The 21,411-nt window shown below is 26.5% G+C and overlaps 2 protein-coding genes across 7 annotated transcripts in view; both read left to right on the plus strand.

Annotated features, from left to right (window-relative positions):
• Window positions 1-20,715, plus strand: part of LOC132920120 (octopamine receptor beta-2R-like) — a 174,897-nt gene extending 154,182 nt beyond the window's left edge. For all 6 annotated transcript variants that reach the window (XM_060982213.1, XM_060982210.1, XM_060982215.1 and 3 more), the window contains 2 exons: window positions 579-940; window positions 16,177-20,715. In XM_060982213.1, coding sequence (XP_060838196.1) covers window positions 579-940; window positions 16,177-16,498 — 684 coding nt within the window. In that variant the 3' untranslated portion in view covers window positions 16,499-20,715. The remainder of the gene's footprint in view (window positions 1-578; window positions 941-16,176) is intronic.
• Window positions 1-21,411, plus strand: part of LOC132923007 (CXXC motif containing zinc binding protein) — a 433,444-nt gene that overhangs the window by 177,174 nt on the left and 234,859 nt on the right. The window lies entirely within an intron of this gene.

Here is a 21,411-nt window from a genome sequence, read left to right on the forward strand (position 1 = left end):
TGTACTGTTTCTAAGAAATATCATATTATTTATGTTTTACGCATATATAAAATATTTGAATTGTGCTAAAGGGCATATAAAAATAACGACTTTGTTGTGAACATAAAATACTAGTAAATATTTGAATTCCGGTAGTGGTTGTGCTTGTTATTTACTGATGTTTTCGTACTGAACTCAATATCGAGTCGTCCGTTTCCGTGTATTTATCGATGATATATTGTGACTCAAGTGCAGTTATTTTTTACTTTAAAACATAGTAATGAAACAGCAAAAACAAAACAATATTGTCACATATTTGAAAAAATGGATTTGTAAAATGGCTTATTATCCCTGATCGCTTAGAACATTTTAAATGAACAACATCTAATAGGTATTAATTAATATTCTAGTAGGAATATTCGAAACGTTTTTAAATACATTTCAAAGACCCAAAGTTGCAAAGCAGCACAACCGTTGATTTACCCACTTCTTCCTTAGCATACTCTAACGTCGCATTAAATTATAATAATCGATTAAAATGAATTGCGTGATTCGCTTTAAAATCATTGTTCGTAACGAACCGTTCATTCGTTTTTCAGGTGAACAAAGTGTACGTGATCGTGTCGTCGTCCATATCATTTTGGATACCCTGCACGATCATGTTATTCACATACCACGCTATATTCAAAGAGGCGAACCGGCAAGAAAAGCAGATACACGCAAGGATTAGTTGTGGTCAGCAGATAAACTACAACCGGGAGCTGGCTGAAAACCAGCTGCGATCGAACGGTGCGGCAAACGGGTCGTCGTCCAGGACTACGCTGGCGCCCAACGACCACCACTCGACCCCTTCCCGGGACAACAGGAACATCATCAAAATGAAACGGGAGCACAAGGCGGCGAGGACGCTAGGCATAATCATGGGCACGTTTATCGTTTGCTGGCTTCCCTTCTTCTTGTGGTGAGTATTAATTAATCGCTGTTCTATGTACTTAATAATAATAATATTGTCCAACATTTTATTGACACAAAACAACCTGCCATCATATTGTGCTAAAACATAATTTTTCAGGATATAAAAAAAAATTAAAAAAAAAAAAATTATCGAAATTCGAGTCAATGATTTATAGAAACATAATATATTAATAAAGGTATATAAAATCTTATTTTGAAAAAAAAATTGGATTCAAAATTAAATATCTGTGGAAATATCGTGAAAATTGTAAATGTCTTATTACATTAAAAATTTTATTAGTTCATGTTTTTTTACCAAGCTATGTAAGCTTATAGGTTTAAATTGTTATTTTTCTTTAATTCTACGATGGTGAAAGTCTTATTTTTTCTGAATACAAAGACATCAAAATCTTATGATCTTAAATTTGGCTATGGAAGACTTTTTTGTGTCAATGACGGTATACCGTTTATTTCAAAGACGAAGAGTCCAATTTTAGAGTCGCAAATTTTACACTCAAAATATAATTTCAAACACAACATAATAAAAATCCAAATACTTAGATAAATATTATAAAACAATTTTAACTTATGATTACCTAATCAAAAAAATATTATAAGAATTATCGAAATCAGAATTTTAAATTACACTATATTTTAAAATAACTAGTTTTAAAAGATTGTAGAAATCTATTTTTATATACCTTATCTTTTTTAATATTATCAGATACAAAATATTCAATTTCTCATAAGACATTGTCTATCAGCATATTTATTTATTTTTATTTGAAATTCGATGTTTAAATATATAATAATGCGATGTCACAAAATATGCAGACTACGATCGGTAATAACAATATAATGAAATAATTATAGTGTGAGTTATGATTTATGGGTATAGATAAAGCCGGAATCCTATTATTCTAAAAGTGTATTTTTCATAGACATTTTATAACTTTAGCTATCTATACAACTTTTAATTAGAATAAGTCGTGTAACTACTATACAAATTAATTTTTCAATTTTGTTATTGTAGAGTATTAATTAATGGGGTTTCGTGGCACAGATTTATACATTTTAAGTCACCTCGAAACATCTGATGTGAGAATATTAATCTCTTCAAACGATTTACTTGTTCTACATTATCACTAAAAATAAGATTTCTGAAGCTTATAATAATAAAATGAATACTATTTAATATTTATATCAACGATTACGGTATTAATGTACAGAAGTATAATATCAACTGAATAAAACAGTTTTCCGTGTAAACCAACCACTAAGTCAGCCATCGCTACAAGAATACCCAATTATTTCTTGTCCTAAAACTTCTACTATGATGTTGATGACTTCTTTTATTCTAATATGTTTCAAAGCTATTACAAATACAACAAAAGCAATTATTTCAAATTCGCAACAACATAATATCATAGTTATTATACCAATAAGATTAAAATAATAAACCGAAATAGCGTTTAATAAAAGACTAACCTCTTAAAATAAGACATATCACTCATGTTATCTCTTGTTCACTACAAGCACTAGTGTCAGATATGTAGAATTTATTTTCGATAGTGGGTCATATTGCTGATTTCGTAGTTCAAATAAACGTACACATTTTTATCATTCTCTATGAAATGTTGATATTTAAATAGATGTATGATTATTTTCCATATTTATATATATATATATATATTCTAATTCATCACATCATTGGATTAAATTGGAGGTACTTAATTGACAGGTGAAATGTTTTCTTCATTTGTATTTATTTTAAAGAATTTCCTTTAAAATAAGAAATAAATAAATGAAACTCAATTAAAAATTAACCACATTGTGAACGCAGGTAGAGCAGTTTTATTTTATTGAATATAACAACAAAAATGAAAACTAGATATATACTTAAATTTTTTTTTTCATTAATTAATATTTTGATTAAACGTTATTATTTCAGTTTATATGCAAATGCATTTTTTGTTCAAAGGTTAGTCCATTTCTCGAGTGTATATTTTTTGTTTGTATATAACTAAAATTAAATTATGAATATTCTGTAACGAATTTTTTTTTCATTTATTCAGTGTTTTTGCGAAGATGCAATCTTCGTGAAAAACGTTTATAATCTATAAAATACACACTTTAAAATATAAATTATTATTTTCTTTTGGTTTTTTTTTCATTTATTTTTATAATAAACAGCCAAATATTTAAGAAAAAAAGATTAAACTAAATGTTAACGAATATCATAATATTATCTCATATTCCACACCTGTCTTGTACAACACCACCGTATCTTATTAAATTTATTTTATTATTCTTTTATGCTAAAATATAAGTTTTCTAATATTTATTATTTCTTATTTACTCTTCGACGGGTAGTAGTTATTAACATATTTATTTTTACTATTAGTTAAAATTATATTTTTGTTATTCTAATATTATGATATTATGTAATTTATAGCACATTAAGGCTAGACACTTAAAAATGGATTATATATTAATGATTTAAAAATCGTATAAAGGTCGTAAATATGTTATTTTTTTTAATATTATTATATTCTCCTGAAATTCAATTCATATTGTTTGAAGAAGAAAAAAAATTATGGGTTTACAGGGGAAATAAAATATATTACCTATGTTGGTATAAATTGTTTTTTAAATAATAATTTTTTTTTTTTTTGTCAATAGCTGTATTTTTAAAATACAATGTTTACGATGTTTTATATAATATTATTATATTGTTCTATAGTAGTGGTGGCCAACCCACGGCCCGTGGGCCACATGTGCCCACTAAGGTATTCTGTGTGGTCCATCACAAATTTATAAATAAAACAAAATATTCTAAAAAAAGTAAAATTATATTTATTTATTTATTTTGTAATAGTTATAATAATAATAAAATAAAAGAATGTGAAATTTCAACTAGTGTTTGCTTTACTAATATTAAAAAATCTTGTTCGAATTTTGTTGTTCCAATCCTCATAGTTGAATGTAGATGTTCATCCGTAAGTCACGATCTATGAACTTATTTTATTTGTTTCATTCGTGGAAATAATTATTCACAAATATTCGCCGAGCCAAATACAGTTATCATTTTCATTATAATGTTACTTAAAGCAAATAAATCTTCATATGAAAGTTGAGAATAACATTTTAAAATAACATTTTTTTTTTCATTTTTTTATATACTGAACATTGTATGTACCTACAATGTATAACTCAATTCGTGATATTTTCAATAGTTAACAAAAGATAAAATATACGCCATATATATTTTACACTCATTACGTATAACAAAATTATATTATTAGATTAAAATTGGGATTATTTGTACTTTTATATTTGATGGCCCACTCGGAGATGATTGTTTACCAAAGTGGCACACTGAACAAAAAAGGTTAGGCATCACTGTTCTATAGTGTGTATTTATTCATTAAATGAAATGTAGGTACATTGTTTATATTTCATCAGAAAAAAAACTTAATAATAATAATAAACACCTATAATATTGAAATATTACTACCATTCAGATTCAATTTCTAATTATAACTTATAAATGAGGTAATTGAATTATTTTTAAAATAATAAAGATACATTATAGTATTAATAATTCTATTTGTGTCTATATTTTTATGTTTTTTTTCTTTTTTTAAATTTTTTTATCAATTGACTATATTATAATAATAAAAATTTAACCTACAGTTACATGTAAAATAGTTATTTCTTTACCTAATTTATTATATGACCATCCAATAGTCTGGAACGTACTCGTATATAAAAAACTATTTAAAGCATACCAATTTGTGTTTTTTTTAATACAAGTCGATATGAAAAAAGCTAAAAATAAAAATGTGTTTGTATAATTAATTCAGTATGCACTTTGATGCTTTCAAAGATATTTTATGTTATGAACATTTTTTTTTTTTTTTTGATGATGATGATGATTTTCAACTAGATTAAAATTTAATTAATTGCTAAATTTCTTCCTCGGTCAACCATAATAAATCACCTTTTTTTCATAATCTTCCTATTCAGATATACAATTTAATCACCAAAAAACGTCTTACTAGACCGTTATAAAAAATTACTAGATAACCATCTGAAAAAAAGAGTGAATACACTTTCAGTGCACCTATAAATATTACTATCAAAATTTAGAATCATACCCTAACTAAATTTTATCTTTTGTCAAATGCAATGGCTTAGTTTGAAAAGCTATTAAAAAAATGGTTAAAGATGATAAGCCTATGTTTCTACCCCTAAAGCCACGATTCTTGGGTAGTGGATAAAACAAAAAAAGCGAAATTTAAAAAAAATAATATTTACAAACATCTTATTAAAATTATCTAGATATATGGTACATCAAATAGAAGATCTGTTAAAAAAATGAAAAATTCGTTTTCAAAAAGTTTTAAATTACCCAAAATATATAGTTGTTTTCCTAATCATAAATGCATAATTTATGTCTACGAGTATGTCACAAATCAATTTTTACACTCATGCTTATAAATTAAAACAACTAAAGAATCTATTATAAAATGTTACTCGTATTATTACTATTAAAATGACTAGCCTAAAATCTAAAAAAATCTATTTCAAGTAATTCCTCATGATTCTACTAAAATAAATAAAAAATTGAGTCGTGATATTTTAATCATTACATAATCCTTTGTATTAAAACCCTAGGACTGTTGTCAGTGGGTGGCTTCTATGTATATAAAAATGTTGTTATGTTCTATCGCTATATGTAATATTATTTACGCGTATTATACTTAATTTATATAGATTATATTTTTCAAATAAAAATTTAAAAAAATGTATAATCACCAAGTAAAATATACAAAAGTCGCTGTAAGGATACACATGATATTGTAATATTATATTATGTGACGTTTTTCGTCAAAAATTAATATAAATTATTAAAAGTTACATAGATATTATTAAAATACAATTTATTGTTATTAACATTTATAAAATATTGTAAATTGTAAAAATATAGATGCGAATAGTATATTACGTTCAATACACACATTCACTTTAGATAAAGTTTGATTATTACTTCTAATCGCAACTTTTATAATAAAGCTTTATATTTTAAATTATTATTTACGTGGGATATTTTTACTGGGATATTTTGACATGGAACTATTTAAATGTAAACACCAGTTTAAATACTCTGTTACATCCTGGTTATGCTTTAATAATATATCAACAGTTTAAATAGGTACCTTTCTCTTGTTACATATTTTGGGAGTTTACCAATTGCGCTTAAAATTACCTTTTCATATACCAATTGCGCTCGAAACATTTTAGGGTCGATATACCAATTGCGCTCAATACATTTTACATTACCTAAGGAAAACTTAATAACCGATTTTTTTGCGAGTTAAAAGTAAAAGTCTTCCAAGTCGGTGAAACGTGTAAGCTTTATACAGTTTAGTTAATGAAAATTAAAATAAAATAATATTAATAATAATAAGAGACTAGGTGGTTAAATCATAAATATATGATAATAATAATACGATTTTGAGTTTAAGGTAATCATGATGTTTGTATTTTGCACGTTTTAAGAATAATAATAATTTTTTAAATAATAATTTGAGCATGGTAATTAGAATAATATAATTTGAATACAAACGCAATTGATATATTGACCGTAAAATATAAAGAGCGCGATTGGTACACTAACCGAAAAATATAAGAGGCGCAATTGGTACACTGACCCTAAAATATATGCAGCGCAATTATTGGCATATTGACCCTAATATAAAAATTTTGTTTTAGGCGCAATTGGTCCATGCCCCATATTTTTTACTATAATTTAATACGGTTTTGGGGTTGGTAATTTTTTAAACAAAACAGTCTCACTTTGCAACTATATATAATAAAGTTAATGTGCAAACAATAATTTTACAAATATCATGGGAAGCACACAATTTATTATGTTATGATTTTATCATGTAGACTGAAAAACCTAACTAAGTTTATCAGTATAAAATGTTGACATTGACTTTAACGTTTAATTAGTTGCAGACTATATTCCGTATAGATAAATATAAATGAAAATTTATTCTTAACGTCATTATTATATTATTTATTTTTTTATAGTATTTACATATTGTATATAAGATAATTTTTTTTTTTAAATTAAAGATTCCTAAAATAGAAAAAAATAAAAAAATAAATTTTTTTCTTGGATATGTGTTTTTAAAAATCACCACGAACGTAGTTTTTAAAAACAAAAATAAAACAAACAAGTATAATTAAGGAGTATTTGCTTGTTTTAACGTTCATACATGACATTTCACAAGAAACATTAATGACATGTCTTCTAAGCATCTAAATGATTTTAATTATTCTTTTCCTTATTATTATTAGTATTTTTTTTTTATTATTACGATTATTATTATTATTATTGGAACATCTAAAACAGTTGTTGTACAAAAGAAATGTCAAGGGTTTCGCTTGAATTGGTCTGTCAAATGTAACAAAAGCGAGACCTTTTCCACTCATTATTATACAACAGTTCAAGAAATTCTCAAACGTTATTTTTAAAATATTTAATTTATCCATGGATCCCAAGACTCAATCTACAGGTAAACTTAATTATTTAAAGCTCCCAATGATTACTATTATATTTAATGCAAAAACCGAAATTTCGTTATTTTTTCTTCAATTATTTCTTTTCATTACATTGCATTTATAATTAATGTTAATCATAGTATTGTTTTGTAAATCAATAAGTATGATTTAAATTTGATTATCCGAATGTTCAAATGTCAGATTATTAAATAATATTATATTATTTTAAATATTAACAATAATGCGTTTTTTACATTAGTTTTTTTTTCATTATTGTATTTTTTGTTACAAAATGAATAATAGTTAATCGATACATAATATACCTAACAAATTATGCTATTTAAATAGTATATCTAACATAGATTTATTATTCTTATTATAAATAATGGAAATAAATGTGTGCACTTTTAATTATTTATTTAGTTATGGGCTAGGGGCCCAAAAAAGCAATATATTTAATATGATTCAATATCACACAATGCAATTACAATATAGTTAATAGTAATAGAAAACATTAGACAATATAATAAAATCATAAATGTAGCAAACAATAAAAAATAAACAAAAAACAGATTAATTTAACAAGATTATATTTTTATAATTATATATTCTTTATAAACATTTTAAGTGAGCGATATACTATTAATTTAAGGACCGGAAACATAATATTTAGTTATAGGTATCTTTCTTAGAACTATATGAAATGTTTGATAATTTTTACTGTGTCAGACATTAAATATTTATAATATTTATCTTCACTTATTATTACATTGATGCAAAGAGCGTTGTAAACATATTATTTAAACGATTACTGAAAAAAAAAACAAAATGCATTATACAATTCATAAATAAAATAAACAGTAGATATCGTTATTCATTACAACTGTTTATGATAATGTTTATGATTGATTTTAATAACTATAAGCCTATAATATAAATTAAACTAAACTTTGAATATTATTATACTTTTCATGTTTTATTTTATGTACGATTAATCAACTAGGTAGCTAATTTTTAAATATAAATCTCCGAATGTTATTTTAGACTAAATAGAAATTATTTTATTTTTAAACATTAAAAATATTATTTGAAAAAATAATTAATACCATAAGTTAAGTAAACATAATTTTATCTTTTTTTTTTAAGTTTTTGGTTAGATGTTTATCTTTTTTTCAACTTTTCTGAAATGAAATAAGTCATTACTATAACTCGTATTATACTAAACATTATTATTTATTATTCAAATTATTTACTTTAATGTTTAATATATGTAGTATAATACGATATTTGCAACAAATTAAATAATAAAGATTATATGTGAATAATAAAAAATAATAATACGGCATAGTCAATATAGGCACTCAATAACCAATACTTAATTCGATATTGAACATTAATTTCCAACAAACGTGAAACGTTAGATTGTTCTATAAGATTGCGCATTACAACATTAATATCAGATCTGTATTACACATAGCACATATGGCCTACCAAGGTCTTAAATTTCAGATATGGCCTGAGGCCAATTTTCAAGTTGAAACAATAAATATAATATAATTGTTTCCGAGATATTTAAATTTAACTTTTTTAAAATTTTTTTTTTAATTCTGAGCAAAGCAATGTGTGTATTAGTTTTACAATATGTTATATATTTTCTGTGTACACATGTTATATAAGTACATTTTATTTATAGATATTTGAAATTTTCAACATTTTTGGTTTATTTTCAATTCATGTAAGATAACAATGTGTTTGTTATTTATTAATAAAAACCCATCCACATTCAAAACACAGTTTATAAGCACATAAATTATTCTTATCGCAGCTAAAAATTATCAAAAATACTGTTAAAACAACTAAATGCTATATATAACATTTTAATTGTATTAATATTTATTATTTTTTTTTTTTTTTTGTAGTTGAAAATGTTACCTATATGTTCTATAATATATTAGCTTTTATACACGCCTTTTTAAAAGTTTTTTTTTAATTGATAGTATTGGTTATTGTGGTTTCTTGAATTATTGTATTTAATAAATTTATTTTTAACAAAACTATTTAATTTATTGGAATGTAATACAATTCAAAGATAAAAAAAAAATTATAGAGTACTAACATTAAAAATGTCTATAATAATAATGAAAAAAAAATTAAAAACGTCCAAATAATATGGACAGTGAAAAAAAAAAAAAACTTTAAATAATTATTAAAATTATTAAGTGAAAAAAAAATAAGTGCCAATTACAAAAAAAGAACACTGTAAAAAATAACAAGATGAATAAAATCGTAGGTTTTAAATTTATTTTACATTTGGCTTTTTTTAGAAAACATAATTAATATCGTAAGGTGATATTAACTATATTTTTGTTTATAGAACAGCAAAAAAAAAATTCTACTGAATGAATTTTACTTTTTAAATTTTACTACAAGATAAAATCACACATTTTAAGATAAATTAATTTATATTATTCACATGGTAAACGACCAAAATATATAAATAAAAAAGTATAACACGTGATGAAGTCATTATAATTAGAAAACGTAGCCGTTTGATGTTGCTTTTAATTTTAGCCGTTTGGAAAACTTTACACTGATATTTAGGTATACTTTTTAGTTTCTAAGACTTGTATTATAGATACAATCTTATTAAGTAATATTCTATTATATCGTAGGTCTTTAGTTAGAACTTAAATAAAATCATCTAATGGGAAACAATCGAACAATGATTTCGTTTTCAATATTTTAAGTTGAACGTAAATTATTAAATACAAATATGTACTCTACTTTCGTAAAACTGAGTAATATTTTATAAATTCTTAAAATTTGCGTCAAAAGCTATACATTTAATAAAAATGAAAAACGTGCATGGGTCGAGTTCTTTGCTTTCAATTCGTTAATAGCTGACCCGCGATTTTCTCTTATCTTAGTATATGTATAGAAACCACTGATGCGCGGCCATTTTTCTTCTATCCGCATTCTTAATGTTGACGCAATACTACCATAAATCGAGAAATTTTGTCTTTTAGCAGCATTGTTTCAACAAATATTATTAATAATTAATAGATACTATATTTTGCTATGCAACGGACAAACTACGATATGCTTTTTGTAACGATATCTATCGGTGAACCTTGTGCATCCATTTCGCGTTTAATGGATCGTCATTATTGTCTACAATAATAATTGCCATCAACTAATTAATCAATAACATAATTATTATTAGAATACTGTAGTGATTTTTTTTTTATTTATATAATATAATATATATTATTTATATTTTAACCTCTGCAATGCCATTACTTAATCGACAATAATCGTTTTCGGTTTTCAAACCGACACTGACACACTGTCGATCGGCATCGGACGTATCTATATGCGATTCAAGTGTATAAATACAACACTATAATATATTATTATGAATTCCGTAGCGATATTAAAAACATCATTAAATTATTTTGTAGCGCTTGTGTAAAGCGACGGAGACCGCCGGTCGTCCGTTGGTTGGCGGGTGGCTATAATATAACATGCGCTTGTTGGCCCGCGTCCATTTCAATTACGTAGGCGGATAAGCGACGAGGAGGATCGAGGGATCGTTACGGGGGGGAAAAAATACTCTGACACGCACTCTAAGGAATAATCGGCTCTCCGTTTTAATTGTTGGCGGCGACCCACACGCCCCTCGTGTACGCCAGAAACCCACCTATCGGCAATCGTAACGCGCGGCTTATCATAACACGACCATCCGCACAAAACATCATTAGGCGCACACGGTCGTCGTTTTATTGCATTCGAAACTATAATGTCACCGTTTTAACAATGTGATGATAGTATTATATTGTTTCGCTGACCCCACGGCAATACAGTAGAATAATATTATAATTTTATGGTTTTATAATTTATCTTAATATGGTGTTCGTCACATTTTAAATTATATGGATTTTATGCATGCATAATCCGTTATCACGGTTAATAATATTGTGTACAGCGTGCAGAGGTCGGTAATTGGTCCACATTTTATCTACCGGCTATGTATACGCTGAAGTTTACATTTTATAGTACCACAATAATTAAATTTTCGTTTTAATAAATGTACAATATAAAACTAGTTACATACAATAATTAGACGAATAATTATTTTTTATTTTGTTTTTAAATAATGCTATACAGACTCCAGAAATTCAAATCTGATTTTTACCCCTTCTTCGTATTTTTAATTTCATTGAAAATATAATATTCTTTCTAATTAAAGTTTGTTTTCTGCAGGCGTTTTATAATCTTACACTTCTTGAAAATAATGGCCCAATCATCTAATTTAAACGTAACATTTTAGTGGCTCAACTCCTGTGTATCCCGTTATTTAATAAAATTTACAAAATGTTTTTGGACTTAAAGACTACCGAAAAAGATTTGTACATTATTAAAATTTGTTTATGAGATTAATTTTGGTCAGAAATGAAATAATTTTGGATATTCGGCGGTATTGCTAAGTTGTTTCTGATGTCCCAGTACTTGGTGCAATCAAGGATCATGTGTTGGATTGAAAGTTTGGTGTGGCATTCGTCACAAATGGGTGGTGGATCTTTGCTGATGATAAATTAATGGGTTAGAAATAAATGTTTTGCATCTCGTGATTGTAACTTCCTGTTGTCTGTTAAGGTAATAAGGTGGGATCCATTTCTATGTATTGTTTTAAGTTTATTAGTGGGGGAATGATGGTATCCCAGTAATTTTTCCATTTTTAAAATATTTTGTGTTTGATAGATGTTTGAATATCATTAGTCGGTAGATTGGAGATAATTGGATGAGAGATGATTCTGGTTGCAAGGTTGGCTGCCTTGTCAGTCATTTCGTTGCCGGTTATACCTATGTAGGTAGGTTTATGCAAAAAAAATAACAAGTTATACTATAATAAGTACACGCTTTGCAAAACTAGTGAAGGTTACCGCATACTTTAGTTAGTATGGACGAACAATTGAAGTTAGTTATTGACTTCTCATGATGTAATAGTAATTTAGTATTATTGTGGTACTACATTATATGAGTATATTATGTATATTAAGTAAATTGGGTATAGCTTTTAAGAACCCTTGTCTATTAACATAAGTATGTATTATTTTAAAGGGATTTTAATAGAGCAAAATCAGTATTTTGTTTTTGAAAACGATCCGTCAAAATGTTCAAAGATAAACAACTCTCGCCACATAAAAATTAAATTTAAAACGACTCACGTTTATAATATACATATACATGAATTAAATTGTACCTAAAGGAGATAAACGTGTGCTACATTTAATTTTGATTCTCGTTAGTGGCGGTTTGTGATGGATTTTAGTTAAAACAGTATTATAGTTCTGTACCGAAAGAGAGATTATTTCAACATTTTGGATTAGAGCCCGTTGCATGCACATGCGGTATTTAATTGCTATTATAATAATTATACATATATATTGTATATGATCAGTGGATGCAATTATTTTAATTCGGTAATAAATCGTTTGCCTACACCAATTGGATACATATGGCTGATTTCTCCGACATTGTTCGATGCGATTTACATTCAAATTATATTATCAAATCATATTAATATCAATCACATTCAATCATAAAATAAGATAACACAGTGACTATAATTACCCGAAATCCAAAACAGATTAATTTTGAAAACATTATCAAATCACGCATACAATATATATATATATACCGATAACAATTTATGTGAGCTTAAAAAATGTATAAATAAATACAAATGACTGTCATACCAGTATACTAGCGTGTAATGTGAATCTGTCCGAATTCCGATAATACCTGGGGGTAATATTTGATTAGAAAGATTTAAAGAATTATATCCGTAATGAAGTTGAACACAAAAAAACATACGATACGCTTTATAAAGTAATTTTTTTTCTAGGACAGACATATTGCGATGGCCACTGAGAATTTTTAGTTTTCCACCACATAAATATTAATAATATGTATAAAAATAATAAACTATTACATTATTATTTATTACTATTCGCGATACTGACGATGCCATATAAAAACCAGTCTGGTAAATATGACGGTTTCCATATTTAATATCACTACTAGCGCAGTAGCGCACTTATATTTATTATTTATTATATTTCTGATGTAACCTAGTGCGGTTTGATCGTGTGTGTGTGTGTGGTGCAATCGCCACTAGTGGTAATTAATAAGAGTGTCAGTCATTCATGTAGTTCTACTTGTACTGTACATAGCGGTTCTGATAGTGGGGTAGTTGATTTAGTTGAATTAACTCAAACGTACTTACTTGTCAGCTTTCTGCACACGCGTGGTCTTGTATGTGTGCATAACCGTAACAATGAAAATTAACAACATTATTGTAGCACGTTGCCGCCCATCTGGTACAAATTAAGAACATCATATTATTATTATTTTACGGGAGTATATAATGAACGTACGTAATGTTATAGCCAGGTACTTTTTCAAAAAATGACGAATACTTTTAAACTTTATTATTACTATTATTATTATTAATTTTATTTAATGTTTAATTTCAATAAAACGTCATAAAGATTACTCAGACAATTTTACACCACCTCACGATAAGTCAATTGTTTTAAGTTTTTTTTTTTTTTGTGAGTTATATGAGAGAATTGTGTAAAATTATATCATAACTTGTAAACTAAAATTTGTCGATTAAAACGGCACCCTTTAAATGTTTTGCTCTGTCAATAACTATAATAATAATGCTTAAAACTTTATATTATTTTCCTCAAATTATGTGTATAAAATGAAATGCATATCTCAGTGACGCGACTTTTATCAGATTTATTTTTTTACAGATCTGTTAAAAAATTTCAATTTATATTTCGTACTCATATTTCTTATCTGTACTGGCATATTATAGTAAATATATTTTATATTCAATTATATATATTGAATCTTGTATAATATTAATAGTAAATATTAAAAATATTAACATACACCTATACTTATATAAATTAAAATTAATCTTATAATGATTGTTTTTTTTTCTTTTTATTATTATTGATAATGTGGAACTGTAATTATCAAAATGTATAGATATAATTATTAGTTTGAATAAAATCATTTAAATATTTATATAAAAACCAATCAATAATTAATTAGTTTAAATATTGTGAAAATCAAACTACATTACAATAATACAAATGTAGACAATATTAAATAAATTAAACGGTCGAAATAGAATACAATGCTTATGAAATAAAAAAAAAACTTATTATCACTGCAGATATTTTGTAATAATTTAAATTTAAGAATCGATTTTTGTTGGTAAACGGTAAACAATAGTATGCGAACATAAACCTAAGGTCGACGATCAACGTTCATTCGATATATATATACTTATCAAATCTCCTAAACATTTATTCATGGGCAAAATATACATTGGTAGTGCAAACTAAATCTATTCTAAAAAGATAGCATTTTCATTTCAACTACCACCCGTACGTCCCCGAACCTTTAATTGGGTTTCTCTTTCTTCGCAAATAAAAATAGGTGTAACTCAACACACGGCTGGCCTCATAAGTTGTATAGAATGGCCTCGGCGGAGGTGCCTATTCTAATTTATTTTTAAATGAATCCCATCTGTACGCACGGTCTTAAATGTTACCTGCTCGTTCGCTTCTTTGTACTGTGTGCTACATACAACAATAATAATAACTATTTACCGTTTCGTTCCGCTTTTTTATTTAGGCACCTAACGACGCTCTTGAAATTTCAAGTGTCAGCAAGGGATAATGTGATTTTGGAGTACCTATAAAAGTTTATTTTGTACGAATGGAAAATGTAAACGGTCAATTTAACAGATCCCGGTAAAACTGAAATCTTTTACTGGTGATGATTCCATTCTCCTCTGTTGTATACCAAACATCTAAGGGGTGGAATGTGTCACTTTTTTATTATTATAATATGTCCTGATCGCTAACGTTTTTATTAAATTAATTTTAATGATATTTGTCGCAAACATTTTACCTTTATACTAACTAAATAAATTATGTTTAATACATTTTCCGTTTGAAAATTAAAAAAAACATAGATTTCCTTCATCATCAAAAATATATTTTTTTAAATTATAAAATTATTATACTGATTTTTATTGTAATAAATAATCAGCTACTGAACGAAAACTATAACATATAACTATCGACTACTTGAGCAAGTGATTATTGAAAACAAATTAATAAGTTTCGAGAGACAAATATTTGTCTTATTAGTTATTTGTATTGGGTTGTGTAAGATGGTGATAAATAATGTAAGTTCAAATAATTCATAAAATAGCATGATGAATTTAATTGATTCGAAATAATAGGATAAGACCCTGCAACGAGTGCAATTAATATAAATATCATCAGTATTTATCTAAAACAAAAAATATTGTCTCATAAAGGATAACCAATAATAATTCTCTTTGAATGTATTTTACGATGTTAAGCTCCAATCCTTGTTTCATTTCAAGACTCATTCTACATTTCTACTTTATACGGCTGTACCCAATCTATCAAAATAAATAATATGTTCCCTTAATGATGCATCTTTATTGTAATATAAGTTATTTTATATATATATATATATAAACTTCAATTCTGTCAAATGTTAGTACAATACGATAACATAAAACAATAAATACATATGTGTTCGCAGGTACGTTATCACGACGCTATGCGGCGAGGCGTGCAACATATCGTCGTCTGTGGTGGCCGTGCTCTTCTGGATCGGTTACTTCAACTCTACGCTGAATCCACTCATCTACGCATACTTCAACCGAGACTTCCGGGAAGCGTTCAAGAACACGCTGCAGTGTGCGTTCTGCAACCTGTGCCGGAGCCCACCGTCCGACTTGGAGGCGCTCGACGCGCGGAGGCCGTCCCTCCGGTACGATGACCGTACGCGCAGCGTGTACTCCGAAACGTACCTGAACCACTGCGACAGGCGCCGGTCCAGTCAATTTGGTAGCAGCTTATGATCCACTGCGCCGCCAAGACCCCGGCATCGAATCTAGAGCTTTTTCCGCACACCCCTCGCCGGAATCTGCACCGACATCCATGCCCTCCCCCTCAAAAAACCCACCATCCCATGAAAACAAAACCGAAAATCAGTTGCCACAATTATTAGTGTTAACGAAAACCGTTACGCCATCGCGTATAATAATAATATGATATACCTATTTGACTTGGCGACAACAACAAAAACAATAATAATATTATGCGCCATGATTTTGTATCGTGGACCCGGTGACTGCTCAGAAAATACGAGGAATTAATTTCGTTTTTTCTAATGGCTAAAATCATATTAAGTAGGTTATTTGCATTTTTCGATGACTGTTTGCAGTATTTATTCTTAAAAACAAATTCCTTGTGTATGCTGAGGTAATAATATTTGTACCTGGTTTGTGATAAAATAATCATCTCATATGCATTATCGGCACCCGTACAGACATTTGCGTACGTTTATAGACAAGCTTCTCTTCCTTTGCAACTACCTCACGACAGAGTGCTATAAATTATAATAATAATTGATGTTCGCCCGACAGTATATTGTATCGTCGTCATTAAACGAAATGTATTCGGTTATGCTCGTTTTAATCTGGTTGTTCGGTGACGATCTATCGTTATTTCAATCACCACCCGCCGAGTGAATTCACCACAACGACTCGAACGATATCGTATTATTATTATTATTATTATTATTACTATTATTATTATTATTTATAATTTAACGATATAGCAATGATACTGTACGATATTTCTGGTGTTGCTGACATTTTTAATTTAGGCGAATAAGCTAAAATAATTATAGCAATCGTCTTTGGGCTCGGTGTTTTGCATTTTATTACGGTCATATTATAATATATAGTTCACCAACAAGCGCTACAGCTGAGTTCACTGTAATAGATGTGCCTACGCGAAAACGACAAGACATGTTAATGTTGCGCATTAATATTAATATTAAGTACAATATAATAATCAAATTTTGATTTTATAAGTTTTTATACATTTTAATTGAATTAGAAAATACATTTGAAAAAATAGCATACTCGTCGAGGATAATACGTGCAGAGTTTAGTTCTATTATCGATATTCGCTTTTATGTCAAAGATATAATATAACATCGTTATACTTTTCTATATGAAAAAAACAACAGTGTGGTTTATTTTGTACTCTCATTACGAATATCGCGGGCCACAGAATTGTAAATGAAAATATTTGATGACAATTATTATCAGAGAATAAATTCTACAGTTTGTGAACCGTAGAAAATAACAAATAATGACGTACTAAAGCGATATATTTTTTAAATGAATTCTATCTTCCTCCTGGAATTGTGTCAATTCAAATAGTATGGTAACATTTAATCCATGTACTATCGAACCTCCGGTTAAGAACAATAACAAACAAGACTGTATAATTTCGTTTTCGTCTTTGTTACCAAATAGCCTATTAGTTTTAAAACATATAATATTATTATCATTGTAATATAACAGTCTGGTGTAAAATATTTAAAACACATAAGTAATAATATAAAAGATCGCTAACTTTTTTACTGCTTTGTTATTTTTTTTCGATATTGGTAATTTGTATTAAATAGTTTCACCAATGCTATAAAACTATATTATGTAGACGTTATGATATTGCGTCTTTAGAAATAATTATCTATGAAATGATAAGAATTGTATTTTAATTTAATAAATAGTTCACATCTCAAAGTTGTCGAGCCTCATCAATAAGAATAATAATAATAATAATAACAATATAATGATATAAAATAAATCTTTTATGTATTGAAACCTGCTTTATATTAATAATGGAACAGATGACAAAAAATGCGTAAAAATATTATATAAAAAAAAAAAGTTTAAGTAAAATCAATATCTCGTATTTATGAATGTATATCTAGTAATAGTTATCCGATAAATTATCCTATAGCTATGGTTAAACACAGTGATTCAAATATACATATTTTAATTATTATAAAATTGTTATTTATCAATTAAATTGCTGTGATACATTTTGACGGCACGTCGTGATTAGATGGACTACGTTTTAAATGGCTACAAACTACATCTATTATAATGTACAATATACAAATTTATGGTATGTATTTCTAACTGCAGTTGTATATTTTACGATATAATGTTAACAATTAACTCGACGATTAGTGTATTGTTTCACATGCGTTGTCCACTGCACATCAAGGCCTAGTTAATTAATTTTAATTTAGTGACGTTTCAACAGTGTGTATTGTTGGGTGGTAAATTTACAGTTTATTTTGGTAAATTAATAAATTAATGAGCACAAAATAATAATGATTATAAACAATTTAAAAATACAACAAATGAATAAGTTCAATGGGGTCTCGGTGGTACACTCTAAGAAGATAATTAATTGATTAATTTATTGTTGTTGATTTTTAAGGTTTTTAAATTATTTATGTTATAATAGTGAAAATTTGATCATTAATTTCTTTTGACTGTTTTATAATGGAAAATATAAATAGTATTTTTCATGAAAAAGGGAGATGAATTAAAAATAAATAATTTAGAATCTGCAGTAGATGATAAATACTACTTCCGGGAAAGATGGGAATATAAAAATATAATAAAATTATTTTAACCATAATCTAAAATGTGAATCAATTGTCGAAAATATTGTAATTTGTTGTTATTATTATTATTTTTTTGTTTTTTTTTTTTTTTTTACTTTTGGAATTGTTCTATAAACTGTACCTATTGTAAATAATTGCAATTGTTTTTGATAATCAATTTTTTTTCATATATAATATAACAATTATGTATAAATACGCAACATTACAAGTAGCAAATATTATGGTGTTACAGCTTATTAAATAGAAAATATAATGTTCAGATGTCAAAAATAAATCACTTAGTGGATACAAATTTCGAAAAATCCCATACAAATACCTACATAAAAAATAATGTGATCCATTGATGAAAAAATGGAAAATATGAAATATTTTGAACGCATTTTTCCAAGTAGAAAGTAAGTATATAGCATTGATTCGTTTGGTTTTACCAATATATTCTTCAATACACACTAACCTTAAGAGAAAAAAATACTTGTACATTTGTAACCACTTCAATAAAATCGAACACAATTTACAATAGAGACCGTATGCAAAAGTACACGTTAACACCATTATGGTAAAATAGCGAGTACCTATTATTATGACGTTTGTAATATTATATACAATTTCAACGCTATACCCGTACTTACGAATCTAAAGCAGTTAACAATTTTTTTTTTTATCCGACACGTTTCCAACACTAGTAATGTTAGTAAATTATAGCAATCGTTATTCGACTCTTTGCTCTACGAACTTGGACCAAATGTATTATACATAATAAAGTATCTATTATTATGCAATCTATATGCTGACCTTGGTTAACGTCCTATTTTCTCAATAAAAAAAACAACCAAAAACTTAAGTATTTTACGAAATTACGAAATATACTAATATGTACTAGTAGTATTGCATTCGGCGAAATAAATTATTATGCATGGACGCTTTTAAACGGATTTCACATTCATATTAATCGTTTATGATCGTATACATAGTGAAATTACTGTTCCTTCTTGTAACATATAATAATGATATTATAACATACAAATAGGTATGCAATAGTTTATACTAATATATGTACACAATGTTTATGTTTACTTTGAAATGTATTGTTTTGTTATTACAATTATATAATAATTACTAGCGAAACCATCATGTAATACTATTATACTATATAATATGTATATTGTTTATGTACTACAATATAGTAATAATTATTAATATATATATATATATTTAATATTAGATGCAGACACATTTTGTACCTGAAAGTCCTAATCAAAATTGTAAAAGTAGCGTTGATTATTAATTCTTTATTTATACATACATTTTTACTACCTATATACAATAAATTTTATAGTTACATATATGTACAAAATTATATCAAAAATCTATACATTATATCTTAAAAATAATAATAATAAGTATAATATAATGTATTATGTGTATACTTTAACTACTATATTTATTATTAATTATAGCCCACTTATGACAAAAATGAACTATAGAGTGATTCTAACAGATTTGTAATGTGTTAAGTCTTGCTTGAAATTTTGAACTATTGTATAATATAATATAATGATTAAATAACTACGTATTCAATGTCTTGACTTTTTTTTCCGTAGTCGTATGCACTTGTGTCACATAGTTTTTTTTAAAAAATCCCTAAAAGAATATTCCAAACAATTTTAAAGGAAATGCTTTAACGACTTTTTATCATCAAAAAGACAGTTTCTATACTTTTTTTAAGAAAAACTTTTCGTAAATATTCTTCATGCATATTTCTTACACTTATACATCTACACACACACACACACACACACACACACATATGTATAGTTGAAAAATTTGCAAGTAAAAGAGAATAAGTAAATTTAATTTTTCTGATATCGTAAAACTGATTGTCAATTTATAAATCTAATTAATTATTCAAAGGAACTTTGACAAATAATAAAAGTAATCTATATAAATTGGTATGCCTATAATAAATAAAATACTATAATAGGTACTTTATGATAAAAAACAATTTATAACGCTTTAACTTCATAATTGAACCTGCGAATCTGTGAATTTTATTGCATTACCTATTTATATTTTAGCAAATTTGGGTAAATAATTATTATCTTTTGTCCCTAATGTAATTCTATTACCTCTACATTAATTTTGTTTTTTATTATTATTCATTTAAATTGTTTTTTTTTTCAATGACTAAATAAATTATGACCTAGAGGTATGATATATAGTTATTTGTTCTAACAGTTTGTTAGAATTTATGCTATATTATAATTAATAGGTATA

This window comes from Rhopalosiphum padi, chromosome 2, assembly GCF_020882245.1.
Source record: "Rhopalosiphum padi isolate XX-2018 chromosome 2, ASM2088224v1, whole genome shotgun sequence".
In the NCBI taxonomy this organism is placed as follows: Eukaryota; Metazoa; Arthropoda; class Insecta; order Hemiptera; family Aphididae; genus Rhopalosiphum; species Rhopalosiphum padi.